Here is a 20,041-nt window from a genome sequence, read left to right on the forward strand (position 1 = left end):
CGCAGGCGTACTAAGGATACACTCCCCCTCCCCTTCCTGTGCACGCGCTCGGAGTCTGCAACTCTCGCGAGAGAAGCGAGATTTATTCCTACGTACCGGGCCGTGCTGCTTATGGCGGCGCTGGAGAGGGGGCGCTGAGCTGTTGGGGTGAGTACGACCTCAGGGTCCAATTGGGGATAGCAGGAAGCCAAGTTAAGGGCGGATGAAAAAATCAAGACAAACGGGAGAGACCTCTGAGTCAGGGTGGGCACTTCTAGAGCCTCGTGTAGATTACATTTCGCCCTGAGTCCCCACCCCGGGCTTTTCCACCCGTCCCCCGTTCAACTGTCTAGGCCTCACATCAGGCTGCAGAGCCGAAGTGAAGATTGGAGGCCAGGCGGCAGCGCGTGGTGGTGCTGGTGACTAAAGTGGGGGGAGGGAGCGAAAATGGAGGCTCCGACCGCAGCCAAGATGGAGGCAGGGGTGCGGGGCTCGGGCGCGGAGGCTGCTGGGAGTTGTAGTCTGGCTGTTTCCCCCTCAGCCGCTTGGTGGGGGAAACGAGAACTACAAGTCCCGGCGGGCGGGGCGAGGGGGTGGTGGCGCGGTCCTTTGTGTGAGACTGGAAGAGCCAGAGGCAGAGGAGAGCGGCCTACTCTGACTTTGGACACTATAGTTTCTTAGCCGTCACCTGCTTGCGGATCTGCCTACCAGTAGCAGAGCGCAGTGCGGCAGTGGCCCTTCCTTTGTGTATGAACTGAGACCCCGCTCTACCTAAGTTGCTTAGAGACACCTCCATTCTTCGGCCACTTCTGGCACGGTAGCCCAGCCGAAGTGTCATCTTTATTGCCATTCACCCAGAGCTGTTTATCCTGGGTCTCAACCCTAGCTTCCCCGTCTAACCCTCTCCTTTAGCTTCTTGAGAAAGAGAACCGGCCTCTGAACTTAGGCACAGGGCTCTCACCCCTCTAATTCTAGGGTTAAAACAGACTCTTTTGAGAGCTCAGTGGCGTTCTTCTTACCACCTTCTCTGGTTCTTATGGTGTAAGAGCCTGGCCCATATTGTGCAATGAAAGACTTGACGTCGTCATTCTGTGTAGTTTTTTTAGAGCTCTGGTCGCAGACCCTTCGAGGTTCTTACCATTCTATCCTAAGTAGGAGATCTTAGTACCACGGTTCTTTTTTGCCTTAAGGTTTTGCTTTGGAAACACCCGGATAGCTCCTCCCTTGCTTAACTTACAAGTAAGGCAGGGAACACTCTAAAATAGCCTTCATTCCGCAAATACAGAAGGCTGAACGTTGTTGTCCGAGGTAATTTCCTTGTTTTGCACCTAAAATGAGCGAAAGAATGTGGTCCTCTTAAACATTTGGTAGGCAGGATAAAGCAGGAGGGAGGACGCTCAGAGATACTATGATAGTTAAATCTTGAAATATTTCCTGTCAGAGATTAAGCTTTTTATGAGGACGGTGTTAACTGGCAGCTTTTGACTAGAGCTATTAATCTGTAAAATGTATTTATCAAATTATTGGCGCAAATATAAGTTACTCTGTTTCAAAACGCTGAGTAATTTTCTTGAGTTTCTAGAAGGCGAGCATTTTCAATACTACATTGAGGGCCAGTAAAATGCCTTGGTGTCATTTTGGTACTAACCATTTTTGGGTATTCATGGTGTGGGTCAGGAGGGGGTTTATATACTTGAACAGGCATAGGCTTGAGTCATAAAATCTTGAAAAATGTTCAACTTTGTGTTTTTTTTTTTTTTCCTTTTAGCCGTAGGCCCGAAATAAAAGAGATGGTAGTGGTTTGAGTGATTTTGCAGCTGCTCTGGATGCTTACCATCGAGATGAGTATTTATAGCAGCTGAGTTGAAAAGTAAAGTATTTGAGGCGCAGAAGATAGGTTTTCCTTTTTTGTAAATAAGTTCTGACTTAACAGGTATGACCTTTAGAGTTTGAAAATTCTGGTAAATTCCTACCAAATAAAAAATGAGAATGTGAAAACTGACTTGTCCTGCTTTATCCTACTCCTGTTTTCCCTCCTCTCCACTTAAAGATGTAGGGCCAACATTTTTAAGATTATTTTTTTCTTTCAAATTGTAAGATACACATAATGGAATTTACCATTTTAACCTTTTTTTAAAGTGTACAGTTCATTAGCATTAAGTTTATTCACATTGTTGTGAGGACCATACTTTTAACAAGGTAGTTTAAAAATGGAAATGCTGTGTGGGCAGATTTTTAAGGAGTTGAATTTGAGGGCTGTATTACAAAATAAAAATTTTGATCTTATTAAATAAATACAAGGCATTGATTTATCATCTTCTTAAAAAACAAAGTGGGAACTACTTCGAGACCTTTAACCCAGACTGTCTTGTGGAAAGCTCTAACTTGTAGGATTTTTCATAATAGAGAATTACAGCTAGAAGAATTAGAACGATTTTTTAAGACTTAATAGCTGGAATGTCTTCAGTGGTGATGTTGCTGTGTTGGGAGTAACTTGTTTTCTTGAATCCCATCATTTCTTGCTGTTAAATACTTTCTGCCAAATTACAATTTTTAAAAATTTCTTTGTCTTGTATTGGAGTGTTTTCTGCTTGCATGTATGAGTGTCTAGTTAGAAAGCTGAATAATTCAAAACTTTTTTTCCATTTAATTAGATGTTTTTCCTGTGCTACATTGTGTTCGAGAAACTTAGATGTTTCTCTTGTGCTACATTTTTTATTAGAGGTATTAAACTGAGTATGGTGCATTGAAAGATTATTTTGGGAGCATTATATGTGCTTTTATACTGAGGTAAAACATATAATGTATAGTTGAAAATAAATTGATCAGCAGTTTATTCACATTGAACCTGTGGGCTATCCATTGGTTTATAGTTGCAGCTGGTATATAACCAGTTAGTTGTTTGGACTTCTGCTTCTTGGATGTATTGATAGTGAGTGTAAACTGCCAATTGCAAACTCTGTCTATGGGCAAGTTTGCTAGGTACTGCTGCTTTTTATCAGCAAAGGTCTTTGCCCAATGGCCTTACATTTGCTCTTGCTTTACTGGGCATGCCAATGCCTTTCCTGGTAATTAGTCTATACCTGCTCTGGCCAATGTGGTAGCCACTAGCTTTGTGTGGCCTTCGTGCCCTTGAACTGTGCATAGTTCTGAGAATTGAAATGTGCTGAAATATAAAATAAACATTCAATTTCAAGGGATGTTAAAAGCATGTCGATTGTCTGTGGGAAGTGATGACGTTTGGATTTGGCTAAATAAGATACTTAGTTAAAATGAATTTTACTGGTTTCTTTCAGCATTAATATTACTAGGATATTTTTAAGTTGCATATGTCACTTGCACAATATTTCTGTTAGACAATGCTAGTCTGCGCTATTCTGATTTTTGTGTCTGGAGCATTTCTTCAGCTTCTTTCCACACTACCGTTTGTCCTATTTCAAAGTATTAGTGTATCATAAAAGAAGTTAAGTGATGGGAGGGTATAATTTTAAGTGTCTAGTAATAAGCACAATTGTTTTTACTACAGTGAACCTATACAAAAAGATAGCTACAGCAATTTGATATTATTTCCACTCAAAATCGTGATGATTTAAATTGTTTTGAGGTGGTTAATTAAATTTTTATTACTTTCCTTAGATCCCAAAGTGAAACTGAAAACTTATTATAAATAAAATTAAACTTGTCTTGAGTTACTGCATCAAGAAATATGAACTGAGGGGAAAAAAAGAATTATGAACTTCGGAGTTAAGGCAGGAATGAGTATTGGTCATATAAATCAACAGAGAACCTTTTCAGTTCCATGCTGTCTATTTGGGCCTTTGCTGTTGTTTTCAATGAAAGTAATTTGAACAGAGTGGATTAGGTGGAGAGACTTAAAGACTGGTTCATCATTTCTTTAACATTCTTCCCAAGTGAATGCTGTACAGACTTTTGAGTATAATTTGTCAAAATGATAAACTAGGTTATATGGTAACATTTTAGATGAAGTAATGCTGTAAAAATGTACTGGTTCAACATATGTATTACTTTAGTACCTACTATGTGCCTGGCTTTGGCTAGCTCTTTGAGATAAAGTAGCCAACTAGAGGAGACAGTAAATAACAAGACAGGTCATGATAATTTTAAGGAAGGTGAAATAGGGCATGACTATTTGGATATTCAGTTCAAGTAAAGGAATTGGCATTAATTGCTGAAACAGCAAGTCATAGTAGTTGATAATTAATGGTGATAGTGTTCCTATACAGAGCAAAGGGAAAGAAGTTAATTATCTAGAGGTCAGGAAGACTCTTAGATCCACATTTAAATTGCTCCTTAGTTTTTGTGGTTTTTTGGCCACACTGCAGTATGTGGGATCTTAGTTCCCCGACCAGGAATCAAACCCATGCCCGCTGCAGTGGGAGCACAGAGTCTTAACCACTGGACCAACCACCAGGGAAGTCCCCTAGTGTTTTAAATTAGTGCTCTGTATATCAGGTGTTTGGGGGCAGGGGGGACCGGGGGTGCTGTAGGGGGTACACTGAGGATTAAAGCAAAATGATTTGTCAGTACCACCCATGAATCTAATAATCTTGGCATGAGTGAATGGCCAGTTTATTTCAATTCCAGGTGGGTGTCTTTTTTCAAAGAAGAGGTTACTTCTTGGTTGGATAATTAAGTCTATCCAGTTCAGTTAAAAAAAATTTTTTTTTAAGTTGGTAGAACTGTATACCAACTTGAATTGTCTTTTGCTTATTATCTATCATTGTCTTTGCTGTATTAGTTTCTGCTGTGGTAAGTTTAGCAGTACCTAGTAAGGTGCTAGAGGGCGCTGTGATAAAGAAAGAAACTTGAGTTTGTCTCTCAGAAATTTGAAGCATATTAAAGGAACAAGATATATAAACCTGTAAACCAAGTGCAGAAATGATTTGGTACCAGAAAGAATGATGCCAGCAGTGGGAGTTAATGCCTCCTTTAGTGGGAATTAGGTAATCTGTGCTAGAATGGTCAAGAGAGGATTTTTTTTTTTTATAACATTTAAGATGACAAAATATGTACTTTGTGGCGAGACCCATATGCACAGAGAGTAGAATTCAGAAATCTCCCTGGAGTTAAGTTTTAAGAATTAGGGAGGGAAATGTACCAACCTAGAAGACTTGGAGCTCAGAGGAAAGCTGTAAGTAGAACAGAACACACCTTGAATGGCAGTGGTTAAATGCTGGCTGGGGAGATGGGTGGAGGGGAAATACCCCAGTGCCCAGGGCCTAGCCCTTTAAATTCCAACCTCGTGTTGGGAGCCAGGCTTTGATTCCCCATGCCATGCCCCCCAAGTTGTCCGAGTGGGTTGGATTTGCAGTCAGGATTAAGAAATTCCCATTTAGAGTGCTGGGAAAATCACTGAGGATTTTGGACAAGGAGATGAATGAGATGAAATTGGAATTTTAGGTAAGTCAGTCTGGTAGTGTTACGTGACAGAATGTGGAAAGAGTTGATACTGAAGTTAGCAAATGTGTTGTCTGACTGGACAATTAGGTCATTTAGAACAAAAAAAGAATATAAAAGATACCTTGAAATATTGGTAAGACTTGCACTTTTGGGTGTGTAGATGGAGAGGGAGGACTCAAGGATCATTACAGAAGTGGCCCTAAGTCAGGCCAGTCAAATTACTGTTTGAGTGGGGACTGGACATAGGCTTCCCAGTGATTTGAGAACCACTGCTCAAAGAAGTGTCTAGTCTGGGTAATAGGTGAATGATCCAAATAAAACTGAAAGATTGAACAAATGTAACATTTGATATTTGAAATTACAGTATGAAGTCATGGAATGTTTACCCAATGGCGGTAGATCAGCTGTTACTGAGTTTTCATTTTGCATTGTAGAAACTGAAATTCAGGGAGATTAAATAACTTTTTGTTTGTCGCATTTACTGGTGATTAGTACTGAGCTCTCCTCTAAACTGTTTCACCAGCTCTGACCTCACTTTGTAGTCATTCTGATTTCTGATCTTCAAATATAGTGTCCATTTCTCAGCATATCTAAAACCAAATCCTCCTTTACTTTTCCCTGTATGTCATTTTGGTTAACAGCACCATTTTAGCCAACATTTGAGGCACTGCAAAATAATCATTTTTTTACAGCTAATGAAAGCACAATTTTGTGGTTTTATTTATATGTCTATTTCATTTCTCTTTTGTTTTCTTAATTGTTTCTCTTCTCAAGACATTTCTTACCTGCTTATGGCAACAACTCAAATGAGATGTCTGTTTCCTTCATGAAGTCATCTCATAGGATTTCAGGACTTCATACTGATTCATCAAGAACTAAGGCTCTCAAAAAAAGAACTAAGGCTCTCTGTTTCTTGTTATATATCAAGTTGAAATGCTTCATAATCTGGCTCTGGTACATCTGTCACACCATATATCTCATTTCACTTTAACCCAGCACTCTGTTCTAGCCAGGCTAGCCTATTGATTCCTCTGAAACAGCAAACCACACTTGTTGTAACAGTCATTCACAAATAAAACTCCCTTGGTGTCAGGTATAGAAAATCATATACATGGTCTCTGCTCTCAAGGAACTTATGATTTAATTGCATATTCTGGTTTGGTTTATGTTATAGTTTATGCCTAGGATACTCAACTATTTTCTTTTTCTCAAAAATCTGCCTATTTCTCCTAATTAAGCTGAAATAATGCCATCTCTTTAAAAGCCTCTGACCCTGTAGCTTTAATGTCCGCATAGTGGTGAATAAACCATAAGCAGTATTTCTCAAATAGTATGTCAATAGTAGATGTCCATGTATTAGTTGAGCAAATTAATTTTTGACATTTTGTCCTATAATCTAATTTTTTCTCATGTATAACTGTTTTTCAACAGGAGTGTAAATTCTCTGATGACAGGAAATTCTTTCGTATTTTCCACAGTTCATAACACAGTGCTAGGTAGTTATAAAACACTACACTAAGTAGAACATTTATATAACTGAATTTGTTTGTGGGGAGGGCATATCAATAAGGAATGCGAAATAGTTTCAGGGTTTGAGTACAATACCACAAAAGGTATCCATTAACACTTGAGAGATTGCTTAAGTGATGAATGTGTGTGCATCCAAGTTTTCTGCATTGCTTGATTTTAAGTTAATGAGATGAGCTTTTCCCTCTACCTACCTTCTATCCCTGATTATTTACTTAATGTCTTAATTTCTTATCTATAGTATGAAGTGTAACAGAACAGACTTTACCACCTGAAACTGCTGCTTCAAGTTCAGATCAGGCAAGGAACAAACCTCGAAACAACCAACAAGACCAAAGAAGAGTACACTTAAGTTGAAGACACAACACTTGATCTGAAACAAGAAGTTTGTGCCTACTCAACAGCTTTGAAAGAGCACTTCCCAACGCTGCTAGTAGTCTTTGTTTTCTTCAGTGCTGTACTGTGAGATTGCCCGGTGCAGCAGCAGTTGTATTCTTTATTAGCTTAATAGATCGTTTTCTCTCGCTCTTTTTTTTTTTTTTTTTTTAATACTAGCAACTTTCATTCTTTGAAACGTCTGCTGAAAAAGAAGAATCAGCAAATACTACTGAAAGTGCAATATTTGATTATCACTGCGAGGTAGGTTTATTGTTTCCTATTGGCAAGAGTTAGTTTATAATTCTGGATTTCCTAATTATTTGGTTAAGTATAAAATCTTAATCTACTTGCTTCTAAAAGTATTCTGAAAACAGTTTATATTTTTCAACTCTTGTCTGAAAATATCAACACTATTTTATTTAACTTAATTGTCTTTTCTTAGATGAGGACAATATTTATGGCCAGAACTGGGATTTTTTTCACCCAAGATGATATTTATTCATATATACAGATCTCTTGATTTATTGGTCTCATAGAAAGAGAACTCCATTGGTACTATATAGAAATCAGGGTTTCAGAAAAGAAAGCTCTTTGCAGTCTTGTTTGAGGTAATCTTGGGTAAAGAAAATCTGCAGGAAAAGGGATGTTTGAAGGTGAGTAGTACTTTGTTAAGAGAGAGAAGGGTCTTTGGTAGAGATATAGAGATAACTGAATGAACCGGTTTGGGGAGATCTGAAAGCCCATGATGTATATTGAGTAGTCCATTATGAACAGAGTAGAAAATAGAGTTTTATGGGGCAGAAAGAGTAACCGGAAAGGGATGCTGGCTGGAGGGTTCTAAAGGGCCCACTATATTTGACTTTATTCTTCAGGAAAGATGTCAGCTGTTTATAAACGAGGACTAAATAGATTTTATAGTTCAAACCTGAAATAGTTTATTAATTCAGATTTTAAAGTTATATATTCACAAGTGTATCTTTAAAAGACAAATGGTACTGCTTTTAAGGATAGGTTGACATTGGGGAGATGTGTTACAAACAGTGGACAGAGTGTAGGGAAGATAAAAGCTAGGGTAAAAGCTGAGAAAAAGGTATAGACACTGCATGTTTTAATGGTAGAAGTAATAGTGCTAGTGACCAGTTGAATGTGAAAATGAGGCTGGAGGGAATTAATTTAGTCTCTCCAGTTGTCCAAGTTAGAAACCTTTGTTCATAGAAATAGAGAAGTTCAAGTGGGGACCTGTGGAAATCTATTTTGTATGTAAGATAATAATCTAAAGTTGAGAAAATATTGTAGTATGGAATGCTCAACAGTGGTTGTTGGGGGGAGGTAGGATTGTGAAGGGCAGTTCCTTTTAAATCTTTCATTTCTAGATTTTCTGAAATCAGAAATAAAGACTTGGAATTTAGAATGGAGTCATCACTTTATAGGTAATTCAGGAAGAAATACCAAAGAGAAGAGTGTTTAAAGAAGTAGAGGTAGTCAGGAAGGAATGCCAAGGAAGATAATTTCAGGGAGAACTTGGTAGTAATCCTTTTGTGAAATTCATGCTTCTCTGGTGGCTCAGCGGCAGACAATCTGCCAACAATGCAGGAGGCAAGTGTTTGGTTTCTGGGTCCGGAAGATCACCTACAGGAGGAAATGGCTACCCATTCCAGTATTCTTGCCTGGGAAATCCCATGGATAGAGGAGCCTGGTGGGATACAGTCCGTCGGGCGCAAAGAGTGAACACGACTTTGCGTGACTGAGTGTGCATGCATTGATCAAATAAGATGGGTAGGGAAAACTGATCATTCTTAAGATTGTTGTTTTACAAAAGCTTCATTACTGTTTCAAAAAGCACTTGGACCCACATTTACAATTTATTTAAAGGTTGAAAGCTTAATTGTGGTAATCACCTTACTATGGACCAGAATTATTTCTTAATTTAGAACTACCAATAATACCAATTTATTTAAATTACCCATAAACAGACATTTAGTTACTTAGTTCTAAGGTTATTTTACCACTTGCTTTTTCTGTTCGTTTCTTCTTCCCTCCTCCTCTGACTTTTTAAAAATAATTTTAGACTGCTGCCAATGGAGATTGAAATTGCACAGCTTTTATCTTTATTCAGAAGGGTAAAAGACAAGATGCTAGAGCTTTGATTGCCTTGACATGAATAGTAGAAATGGATTTTAAAGTAGAAGTGCTTTTTGTTTAACCTAATCTTTGTATTCTTTTTACTCTAGTAAGCAGTTTAGTTTACGATACATAGGCTAAATACTAATATAGTAAATATTTACAAACAGATAAATGAGTGGGGGTATTGACATTAAAACATGTTCTCATTGTACAGTTGTGAATTCCAATTAACAGGAGTGCAACTAACGAAACAGATTTGGTAATGCAATAGACTACAGATTTTTTTTAATTTAATTTTTGTTGAAGTATAGTTGGTTTACAGTGCTACGTTAGTTTCTTGCTGTACAGCGAAGTGAATCAGGCATGTGTATACATATATCCACTCTTTGATACAGATTCGCTCCCCATTAAATCACCACAGAGCACTGAGTAGAGTTCCCTGTGCTATACAGTGGGTTCTCATTAGTTATCCATTTTATATTCAATAAATAGTAGTGTATATATGTCAATCCCCATCTCCCAATTCATCTCACCTTCCCTACTCTCTTGGTATCCATAAGGTTACTCTCTACATATGAGAACCACGTTTAAGAGATGTTTGTTTTTTGTTTTTGTTTTTTCCTAAAAACAGTTTAAAGTAGTACAAAATTAGGAATGAATAAATATTGAAGAGTAGGATTGACCCTAAAAAGTACCAAGAAAGAATAAGGTTTTTAAGAAGTTTGATTGGCATGTAAAGATATACATGGATTGTTTTGATGAGTATTTTGATCAAGACAGATGACAGAAGGAAAGCAAAGCTAGGAACATTAAAAGAAAACTAAAGCCCCTAGTCAATAAGATGACAGGGTAACTTGCTGGAGTGTGCTAGTAGTTAATGGAGACCCATGACCAGGAACTTTACATGTCTTGATTAATTTTCAAAGTCAGGTGTGCAAACTTTTGAGCTTGCTCTTCGTCCGTATCAAGAGTCCAGGAGCCCAAAATAAAAAATTTTCAGTAAGATTTGACAGAGTATGTCATGATAGCATAGTGATCAGTATGCAGAAATATAGATTGCATAATAAAAAATTAAAAGACTTTGAATAATGGACTGATTTCTCCACATATATGCTGCCAGATTCTATCTTCCTTCCTTTTCAAGATTTAGCAATAAGTAGTTACGTGAATATTTATGTATAAGCATCATTCCAGGCTTTTTATATGAGGTAACCAACCCTAACTATTAGGTTAGTTTTTTCTTTAGTAATAAATGATCAGTTATAAGAAATAGGAGAAGGCGAAACCTGATTTTACTGATTTATTAAGTAATATAGAAGATTTTTTTTTTTCCTAGTTATATGAAGTTACTGAAACTTCTTAGTCTACAGAATCAAGAAACATAATCACTCAGCGCTGTCTGTATTATATTATTGGTCACGATACAATAAGAGAAGTAGTGACATGTACCTCAGTGGATAATTATTTAGAACATATCCAGAACACAGCAATTAGTCTGAAAAAACGGTTGCATTCGGAAAACTGAAAGGAGCAGAGGAAGGAAGTTAAGGGAAGGTATGTTTAGATTAAGAAGACAGTCATTTTCAAAAACTGTTGTACAGTGAAATAGTTGGGGGTTTTTTTGGTAAGAGTTTATTTGAGCATTTATTGATTTCAGTCGGGCAGTGGCAAACGGGAAGTGGTAAGGTGTGCTCCTACGATGGGAGCAGGGGAGAAGACAGAGAAGTGGAAGCAAGGACGTTATCATTGTCTGTAGCTTAAAGCCCAGTTGTCTGTGATTAGTTGACCTTGGTTCATTTTTGTTTGTTTTTTAATTTTTATTGGAGTATAATTGCTTTACAATGTTTAGATTTGTTATATCACCAAGTGAATCAGCTATATATTTAGAAATATCCCCTTTTGGATTTCCTTACTATTTAGGTCATCACAGAACATTGAGTAGAGTTCTCTGTGCCAGTAGGTTCTCATTAGTTATCTATTTTATACATAATATCAATAGTGTAAATATGTCAGTTGCATTCTCCAATTCATCTGACTCCTTTCCGCCTTGGTATCCATAGACTACCTTTTCTAAACTAATTCCTTTTCAGTGAGAGCCAAGCAGACTAGGTTAGGAAAAACGGAGAAACAACTCGAGAGATGTTGGAAGAAGAAAAAGTCTAAACTTGGACTTGGTAATATTCGTTTGTTGTGTTCACTACTATACAACAGCTGCTGCATTGTAGGCACTCATCATGGTTTAGTGCATAAAGCAGTGGTTAGGCATGTGAATGGTGGAGTGAGGAGTGAGTACTAGATTCTGTTCCTGTTTACCAATTTTACCTCTGTGCCCTTCAAACACCATCTAAGGATTGTCTTCTCTGTGAGTATTAAAGTAGATTTTCATGGTCTTTTCCTTTTTAAAATACCAGTTGAAATCATATAAATATTTTTTGCCATTATATAAATTACTATGACTTATTGACCCATTGTTAAACTTTAGATTGTTTCTAGAAATTTGTTATTAAAACATTTTAGTGAACACATTTATGCATAAAGCCTTGTCCACATTTCACATTTCCTCAGGATAGTTTTCCTGCAGTAGAATTATTAAGGAAAACACCCCCATGTTTTGGTACATGTGGTTAAATTGTATTTCAGAAAGATTGCACCAGTTTACTACCATGAAAAAAATATTAGCGTATTCTTAACCTACTTTCTCAATATTTTTTAAATCTTTTCTTTGGTAGTTTGATAAATGAATAATTTGCTTTTATCTGAATATTTGCTTGCCACAATTGAAGCTTATATATTTTGTCTTTAATGAATAATCTTTTAAGACTTAATTTATTTGTCTTCCACAGTTCAGCAAATAAGTGCTTACTATGTGCTAAACTCTGTGCAACACTGGAGATTTAGCTTTGAACAAAAAGTACCTGTTCTCCTGAACCTTATATTCTGATAGTTTAATTCTTAACTGATTTGCTTAAATTCTTTAATGATACACATATATTTACATGTATTTTTCTTCTCTTTAGGTTTGAGTATAAAAGTTTATACTTTTTACATAATTGAATATCGGTCCTTTACCTTACACCTTTTTCTTTTGACTTTAAATCTAGAAAGTCCCCTTTCCAAAATCTTTATAAATACATGCCTTTTTATTTAATATGTTAAGACATTTAACACAGTTCGTCTGAAATATACTTTCTGTATGCTATGAGTTGAGCAACTATAGATTTTTCCGCCTATTTTTTGAAAAAGCCAAATAACATTTATATACTGGTTCATTCCTCCTACCACCACCTCTTTTTTTGTTGTTGTCTTTAATTTTTTATAAACAGCATCTGTTGTTGAGCTACTTGCTTTTTCCATTGAATTTCTTTTTTTATGTAATTGTTTGGTTTTATATGTTTTTTCTTCTTTAAATAACCTACCATTTTGTCTAATGGTGTTTTCTTTAAAGTTTTGTTGGTGCTTGTTTAAAAAAGAATTTAAGTGTACTGTACTATTAAGAATTTTTTTAAGGGTTAACGTACTGTCTTCTCTAAAGTTGCTTGAATAATACATGGTTTTCCATTTTTGAAAAGTAGTTCTCAAATTGGATAAAGGGTGGAGAAAAAAACTCAAGATACTAGGAGAAAGGAGAGGTTCTGTTTCAATTCTGTTTTGATGTGCACATCTAAAAGTGCAATGAGATTCAAGCAATACAGCCTAAATTACAGTACCCTCCCTGGGGAACAGTTTAGTCTTAGAAGGAAATGACAGCTGTAATTCCTTCTGATTCTGGTTCATTTTCCCTTAGGGTGAGAAAAATGAGTTACTACCTCCTACCTTTAGCTACACTGCTAGGACTGGAGATGTGGTTTTTGCAGCTTGCTGGCCTATGTATTATAGATCATATCATTGCATTCTTACTTGAATGGTTAGAACTAGTCTAAACATGAAAAAAGCAGAGATTGAAAGTCATGATCTAAGTCAGTGATGGTGGAATAGTTTTCTTTCAAATTAATTTGAAAGTGTACATGTGTATATTTTATAAATTATGTGATTATACTTACTTGCATTACAAAGCAGTGGTACAAATAGGATAAAGATAAAATAAGCAGTATTTTAAAAGTAGTTTACCTGTTAACAGAAACTTTCCAGCCTCACTCAAAATACATATCTGGATGCTTAGTTTGTAAGTATTTAATTTAAAAACCTTATACTACCATGAATTAACATCTAAGGCACAGCATGGATTTTGTGTTTTATCACTACTATTGGTGGCGAAGTATCTCAGTCTTGATCTTAGTTTTTTGTGAGACTTGTCAGATCTCATTAATGGTGATTTATTTCATAATGTGGAAGTACAAGAACTAATGCCCAGATTAGAAGTGTTAGCTCCCAGTACTCTGCCTTTGCTTGCTTTATTAGCATTATCTTCTATCTCAGATTCTTCTCTAAGAGTCTTTCTCAACACTTTCTATTTGTGAGGGCAGTTTAATTAAACTAGATAGCTAAATTTGTATGTGCACTTAGTTGGGGAAATGTAAACTTGATATGCTGAAAGTAAATAAATGAGGGCTTCACTGTCAATCTCTTGTGAGGCTCTCCACTCTTAACCTCAGAATACTTTATGTTTGACCTGTGATATGATCTGACAAAGCAATTCAGCAAAGCCTTTTCTATAAATACATAATAACCATTTAAAAAGCTAATTGTTATCTCTGGACAAAATATATTTATTCTAGTTAAGATTCTTTCTTCCTACACACCATTGAATTATCCTGTGTATAACCTTCTTTAGGGAGGCAAGTGATTGAGAATATTGGATTCTGTGTGAAGTTGTGAGACATTTTGAAGACTTTGGGCTCAATTGTCTCACTGTAGCAACCACCAGAGTCCTTACAGCATTTTTAAAACTGTAAATATTGTGGATTCGGGATTAAGTAAGTGCTTTAAAAAATTTCAGTTTGACCTTTTAATGTTAATGCTATAATTAATTTTGGTGATAGAAATCTGATTAAATGATTTCTATTTTGCTAAAGTAACCTAATGGTAAAGGTAAAGATACACAGGTTGACTGTCAAATGTGTGTTAAATTGTTGTTGATGATAGTTAATAAACATTGTGCTATGTTATCACAGCTGTTTGAGATGGAGAACGTTTTTACTGTGTCATCAGATCCTCATCCCCCTCCTGCAGCCCCTCCTTCACTTTCTTTACCTTTATCTTCATCTTCTACCTCATCTGGGACTAAAAAACAAAAGAGGACCCCCACGTATCAGAGATCTGTAAGTCAGGGACGCAGTCATCCTAGCTTTTTTCTTTGTGTTAAGAGCATGACTAAGAGGCATCACTCAGTTTGATTGAAACACCCTGCAAACTCACTAACTTCCCTAAGCATTTCCTTCACCTTGAATCTTGAAAGGTAAGTTTAGTAGTGTAGGGCTTGCTACTCAGAGGGTGTCCAGGAATCAAAAGCATTGGTATCCCCTTGGGAACTTGTTAGAAGTAGAGAATCTCAAACCCCTGCCAGTGAGTCAGATTTTGTATTTTAACCAGATCACTGGGTAACTTCACTTTGACATGCCCTAGTTTAGAGTCTATTGTGCATATGTGCACATTCTGCATATGGTTTTGAATCCTCTGTCATTTGACTTTTGCAAGTCATTTACTCTCAGTGTCTATTTCATCATTAGTGAAATAGGGACAGTATTACATCCTCCTGGGCTTTTGTAAAACTTAAATGAGTTACTAAACATCCAGCACAAAACAATGTCTACCATGAAAGAACTGGAACTAACCACCTATAGATGTGCTGGCTTTTGCACATCACATGTTTTGCATGATTTGGCTATCCCACACAGTGTTTAACTACTTGAAACTTGGGTTTTTCTTTCTATAATTTCGGTGGTCTTTTTTTTCCTAATGAAAAATATTCTTATTAATGCCCAACACCAAACAAGTAAAAATGCTTATGAGTCAAATTTTCAATGAAAAAGTCTAAAACTAGTTGTAAAGATGTGGGTATGTTGCTATAGTAGATCAGTTATAGACCTAACCTTCCCTGGGGATTTTGTCCTATGTCATGCTTCACTTAAATAAAATGAAATACCCACTGTGATAGACAGTATCTGATGATTAAATAGGTGCATTGCATTTAAATAGCCCCTCTTTTACTAAAGAATGTTTTATTTTGCTTTATCTAATCATAGAAACAAATGACAGTATTTGGAGATTTCATCAATGTCTGCAACAAATGAAAAGATTTCTTTTAATTGTGCCTATGAAGTGATTGATTATTTTTAGAATTGAAGAGCTTTTGTTGTCTTGGAGTTCTTAGAAAACTCTTGTCTAACTCACTGTTTTCAGTCATCGTCCATTAAAAGACCTGAGTGTGCATGCATTTTCTGGTTTGAAATAAGTATTGCATAGAAGGTTTCTTTTATTCTTTTTACTAACTTAAGTAATTGCCTTCAAGATGCATGGCTTACCAAATAGCATCAAGGTTTCTATTTATCTTTCAAAATAAGTATTAATAAATTCCTTGATGATATATCCTGGTAGTTTGGTTTTCCATCTCTTGAATATTAGTTGCCTTTGTCCTGATGTTGTTGTTTTAGTAATTTAATTAAAGGCAGCTTTTACTTACGTGGTTGCTTTGTCTTAATATTTAAACTCCAGAAATGTGATTTGTGGGATGTGAAAATCCTACCATAAATTGGGACTATTCCCCAAAATAATTTGAATTACTTCCTCTAAAATGTTTTATTGGCTAAATTAACATTTCCATAATAAAAACACATAATCTTCCCTTTACTTGTATTACCTTTATTTTCTTTGCCTTTTCATATTAAAAGTTCGGTGATTTGTTAATCAGACTTAGTATACTACAGAGAGAATGTACAGATCTGTATGTATTGAGTTCTTTCTCTTTTTAAAACAGATGAGCTTTGATCCAAACCTTCTCCACAACAATGGACATAATGGGTACCCCAATGGTACTTCAGCAGCACTGCGTGAAACTGGGGTTATTGAAAAACTGCTAACCTCTTATGGATTTATTCAGTGTTCAGAACGTCAAGCTAGACTTTTCTTCCACTGTTCACAGTATAATGGCAACCTGCAGGACTTAAAAGTAGGAGGTAATTTTTCGGTTCTCCTTTTTATAAAACTGATCCCAAATTTTTCTTGCATATCAACATATTCTTGACAGTGCTATGGTTTTGGCCTTTTCATTGTACCAATTACTGAAGTTTGTCTATATAAATCAGCAGAATCCTGATTTCGCTTGTGGTGGTGATCTTTTTGAGGGATGAAAGAGTAATTGAGTAAAAGATACCTTTAAATATTTTTTAAGTAAATACTTGGTAGATTTGTTACTCCCCCTAATAATGATTGTTTGGCTATTAGGTTTTAAGCCAGTAAAATATTAAACTTTTATAATGCTAGTTTTAATTGTTTTGCCAGGTCATAGCTTGGGTAGTAGCTGAAAAAAAATAACTCGAACGATGTCACCATTGGACTATATGGAAATTCATTTTGGCTGACACCATAGAAATTACTTTCATGTGTAGAAAAAGTGTGGCTTATTAAAGGACTGAAGTTACAAGGTCTCTGTGTGTTTTAAAGTATCTTTGAGAAAAAAGTTAGAGCAATAGTTAACTCGTTATTGACTGAGGGATTTTTGCAGAAACCAGTGTCTGATATTTTTATCTTGGCTGGCCAGAAATTAATTCTGTTATTTCACTAACACTTTGTGGGTTATTATGTTCAATAGTTAACACCTGACACACCTGTAAAGGCTTCTCCAGCACCATGAGTTTCATTTTCACTTTCTGTATCAGAATCGATCACTAAGGATTTTTGTGTTTTTGTTGGTCTAATAATCACATCATCTGGACGATATTTTGAAGAACTGTCATCTTCTGAGCCACTAGTATCATATGTCTCTCAGATAGTGAGAGAAAGAATCTGCGTAAAATTCACCAAAAAATTCTTCACTCAAAATTTTGCAGTATCATTTAAAAAATTTTTATGGTGATAAACTTGCATTTATAATATACACAGGGTTAGCACAAAAAAAGAGCAAAATGAATGATAAGGGCAGTTGTAACTTGTGTAATGAACCTGTGATAAATTTTAAGATCTAATGACTTTGAACAGTGACGTTGATTATCTTTCTCTAAAAATGTATTGATACGTCTCTGGTCAATAATGTGTTAACATGAATATTTGGCATTCCAAATATTGTACAAGAGTGTTATATTGATTAATCCTCATTTTCCAGATGAAGTAACTGAGGGTATAGAGGGATTTTAATGGGGGGGAAAAGCTTGCCAAATCACATCATCATCACGTTGCACCATTTGTAGTATGTGTAAGTGCCATGAAAACTAAGACTGAGCTATGACTTAGTCTAAAGCAGTGGTTCTGAAACATTAGTTTGTATCAAAGTTACCTACAAGGCTTGTTAAAACATAGATAGCTGTACCTGATGCCCAGAGTCTGTTTTTGAGTAAGTCTGGAGTGGGCCCTGAGAATTTACATGTCTTTTGTGCTTCAATGATGCTGCTGCTGCTGCCATTGGTCCAGGGACTACACTGAGAGGAAAAACTCAAATGCAGCATTAAGTTTAACTTTAAAGTGAGATACCATTTTCCCAAAATTAGTTCAACAAATATAACACTCTTTATTTTAGATGATGTTGAATTTGAAGTATCATCTGACCGGCGGACTGGGAAACCCATTGCTGTTAAACTGGTGAAGATAAAACAAGAAATCCTCCCTGAAGAACGAATTAATGGACAAGTTAGTGACTTTGATGCTTTATATTTTCTTAGGGCCCTGAATTTGCATATCTTTCACATTAGAAAAGGAAGATTCACCCCATCTCCTCAGTTTGCACGCAAGAGAGCTATAGTATATAAAAGTTACTATTTTAAAATTATATCAGAAGCACTGGCATTTCTTGACCTGAAATAAAAATCAGGTCAAGAGTCATTTGGGTTTTTACATATAACCCTAAGTCTATACTTACAGTCCGTTTCTGTACTGTAAGTTTGAAACTTGGCAGCATGACATCCTCTGTGGATCATATTAAAATGCATCCCTGTGTATAGTATAGAGGATATTAAAATTCAGTTTATATTGCACAGTGCTGCTCCTGAAATGATTAGCAATGGAAATTTTTTTTTTTTTGACTGGTAGGTTGTGTGCGCTGTTCCTCACAACTTAGAGAGTAAATCTCCAGCTGCCCCGGGTCAGAGTCCAACAGGGAGTGTATGCTACGAACGTAATGGGGTAAACTTGTGTATTTTTCTTAAACCTTTGCCTGATCCACCATGTGATCTATAAGCGTACTTTAAAATTCAAAATAGAAAACGTAAGCTGCAGTTGATTAAAAATCAGTTTTAAATTTGGTTTCAAAGAGGCTTTGAGTGCAGCATAATCAAAAACTTTAAAAAGAAAAAAAAAATCCATAGGACTTCCAAGTGTCTTAGCTTGCCCACGTGTGACCTTAGTTAGAACATTAAGGTAAAATGCTTCTTTTACTTACTTTTTGTGGGGGTTGTGGGAAGGGATCTCTTTTCTGGTTCCTTTTAAGCACTAACTCCAGCTTTTTTGTTTGGAATGCCTTATATAAAAATTGTTTTTTTGAAATGTAACTACAGCCTCTGGGCAAACGCTTCCACGTGTTTAAGCTTTTTGAAGTTGGATTGCTGCTCAGCTGTGGACTCGCAGAAGTCATCAGCATCTTGGAGGGAAAGTGTGTTTATATGAATAAGTTAATGTACTTGTCAAAAAGTCATTTAATTTTAAGAGATTCGGTTTTAAATGCCAGTTTAAGAAGTATTTAACAAAGTAAATCAGATTATACAGTGAACATGCATCCTGCAATATAGTAATAATAACTTGTTAATTCACAGGAAGTGTTTTATCTGACTTACACCCCTGAAGATGTTGAAGGGAATGTTCAGCTGGAAACTGGAGATAAAATAAACTTTGTAATTGATAACAATAAACAGTAAGTTCTTTTCTCCCATTTAAGTGGATTTTTTCTTTTTGCAGTAAGAAGTTTGAAGTGAGTCAAGAACCTGACTTGTAAATCTGGATAATTTTCATGATCTTTTACATTTTTATTCGTCAGCTAAACATTTGAGAATCAGTTCTATGATAAGCACTATGCAAGGTGTCAGAAATAGGAGGATAATTAAAACATGTTCAGAACTTTTAAGGATCTCTACTGGAGATCCGTGAAAGTTTTGCCAAACAACAGTGCTTGAGGCACACGTTGAGATGAGGAGTCACTAGGGAAATGAGAAAAACATTCTGGATAGAGGAAGTAGCGTTTGGGTGAAATGGCCAAAAGTTTGAGTTGATTGAATTGACTGGATCATAGAAAGATGAAGTTTGAACTTTATTCATTAGTAACAGGAATCTTTGAAGGATTTTAATTGGGGAAGCATGGTTTCAATTGTTGGAAGTGGTGGGGATGGTAGGCTTTTGGAGAGTAGGGATGCTCTAGACAAGAGGCAGAGATGTGAGAGTTAATATGAAAGATAAAGGTCTAATATGGATAGGCCAGTGGTGGTAGGGTATAGGACTCAAGTCACATAAGAGAAAAAAAAGTCACCAACTTTAA

The 20,041-nt window shown here is 36.2% G+C and overlaps 1 protein-coding gene across 4 annotated transcripts in view; it reads left to right on the forward strand.

The window, feature by feature from the left end:
* CSDE1 (cold shock domain containing E1) overlaps nt 1–20,041 on the forward strand; it is a 35,598-nt gene continuing 15,557 nt past the window's right edge. The window contains exons 1-7 of one of the 4 annotated variants that reach the window (XM_065906467.1): nt 1–147; nt 7,169–7,566; nt 14,541–14,687; nt 16,343–16,541; nt 18,098–18,207; nt 18,607–18,699; nt 19,326–19,423. In XM_065906467.1, the coding sequence (XP_065762539.1) occupies nt 14,550–14,687; nt 16,343–16,541; nt 18,098–18,207; nt 18,607–18,699; nt 19,326–19,423 (638 nt within the window). In that variant the 5' untranslated portion in view covers nt 1–147; nt 7,169–7,566; nt 14,541–14,549. The remainder of the gene's footprint in view (nt 148–7,168; nt 7,567–14,540; nt 14,688–16,342; nt 16,542–18,097; nt 18,208–18,606; nt 18,700–19,325; nt 19,424–20,041) is intronic. The other 3 variants (XM_065906473.1, XM_065906481.1, XM_065906489.1) reach the window with 3 other exon arrangements.

The sequence above is a fragment of the Muntiacus reevesi genome, chromosome 1, assembly GCF_963930625.1.
Source record: "Muntiacus reevesi chromosome 1, mMunRee1.1, whole genome shotgun sequence".
Classification (NCBI taxonomy): Eukaryota; Metazoa; Chordata; class Mammalia; order Artiodactyla; family Cervidae; genus Muntiacus; species Muntiacus reevesi.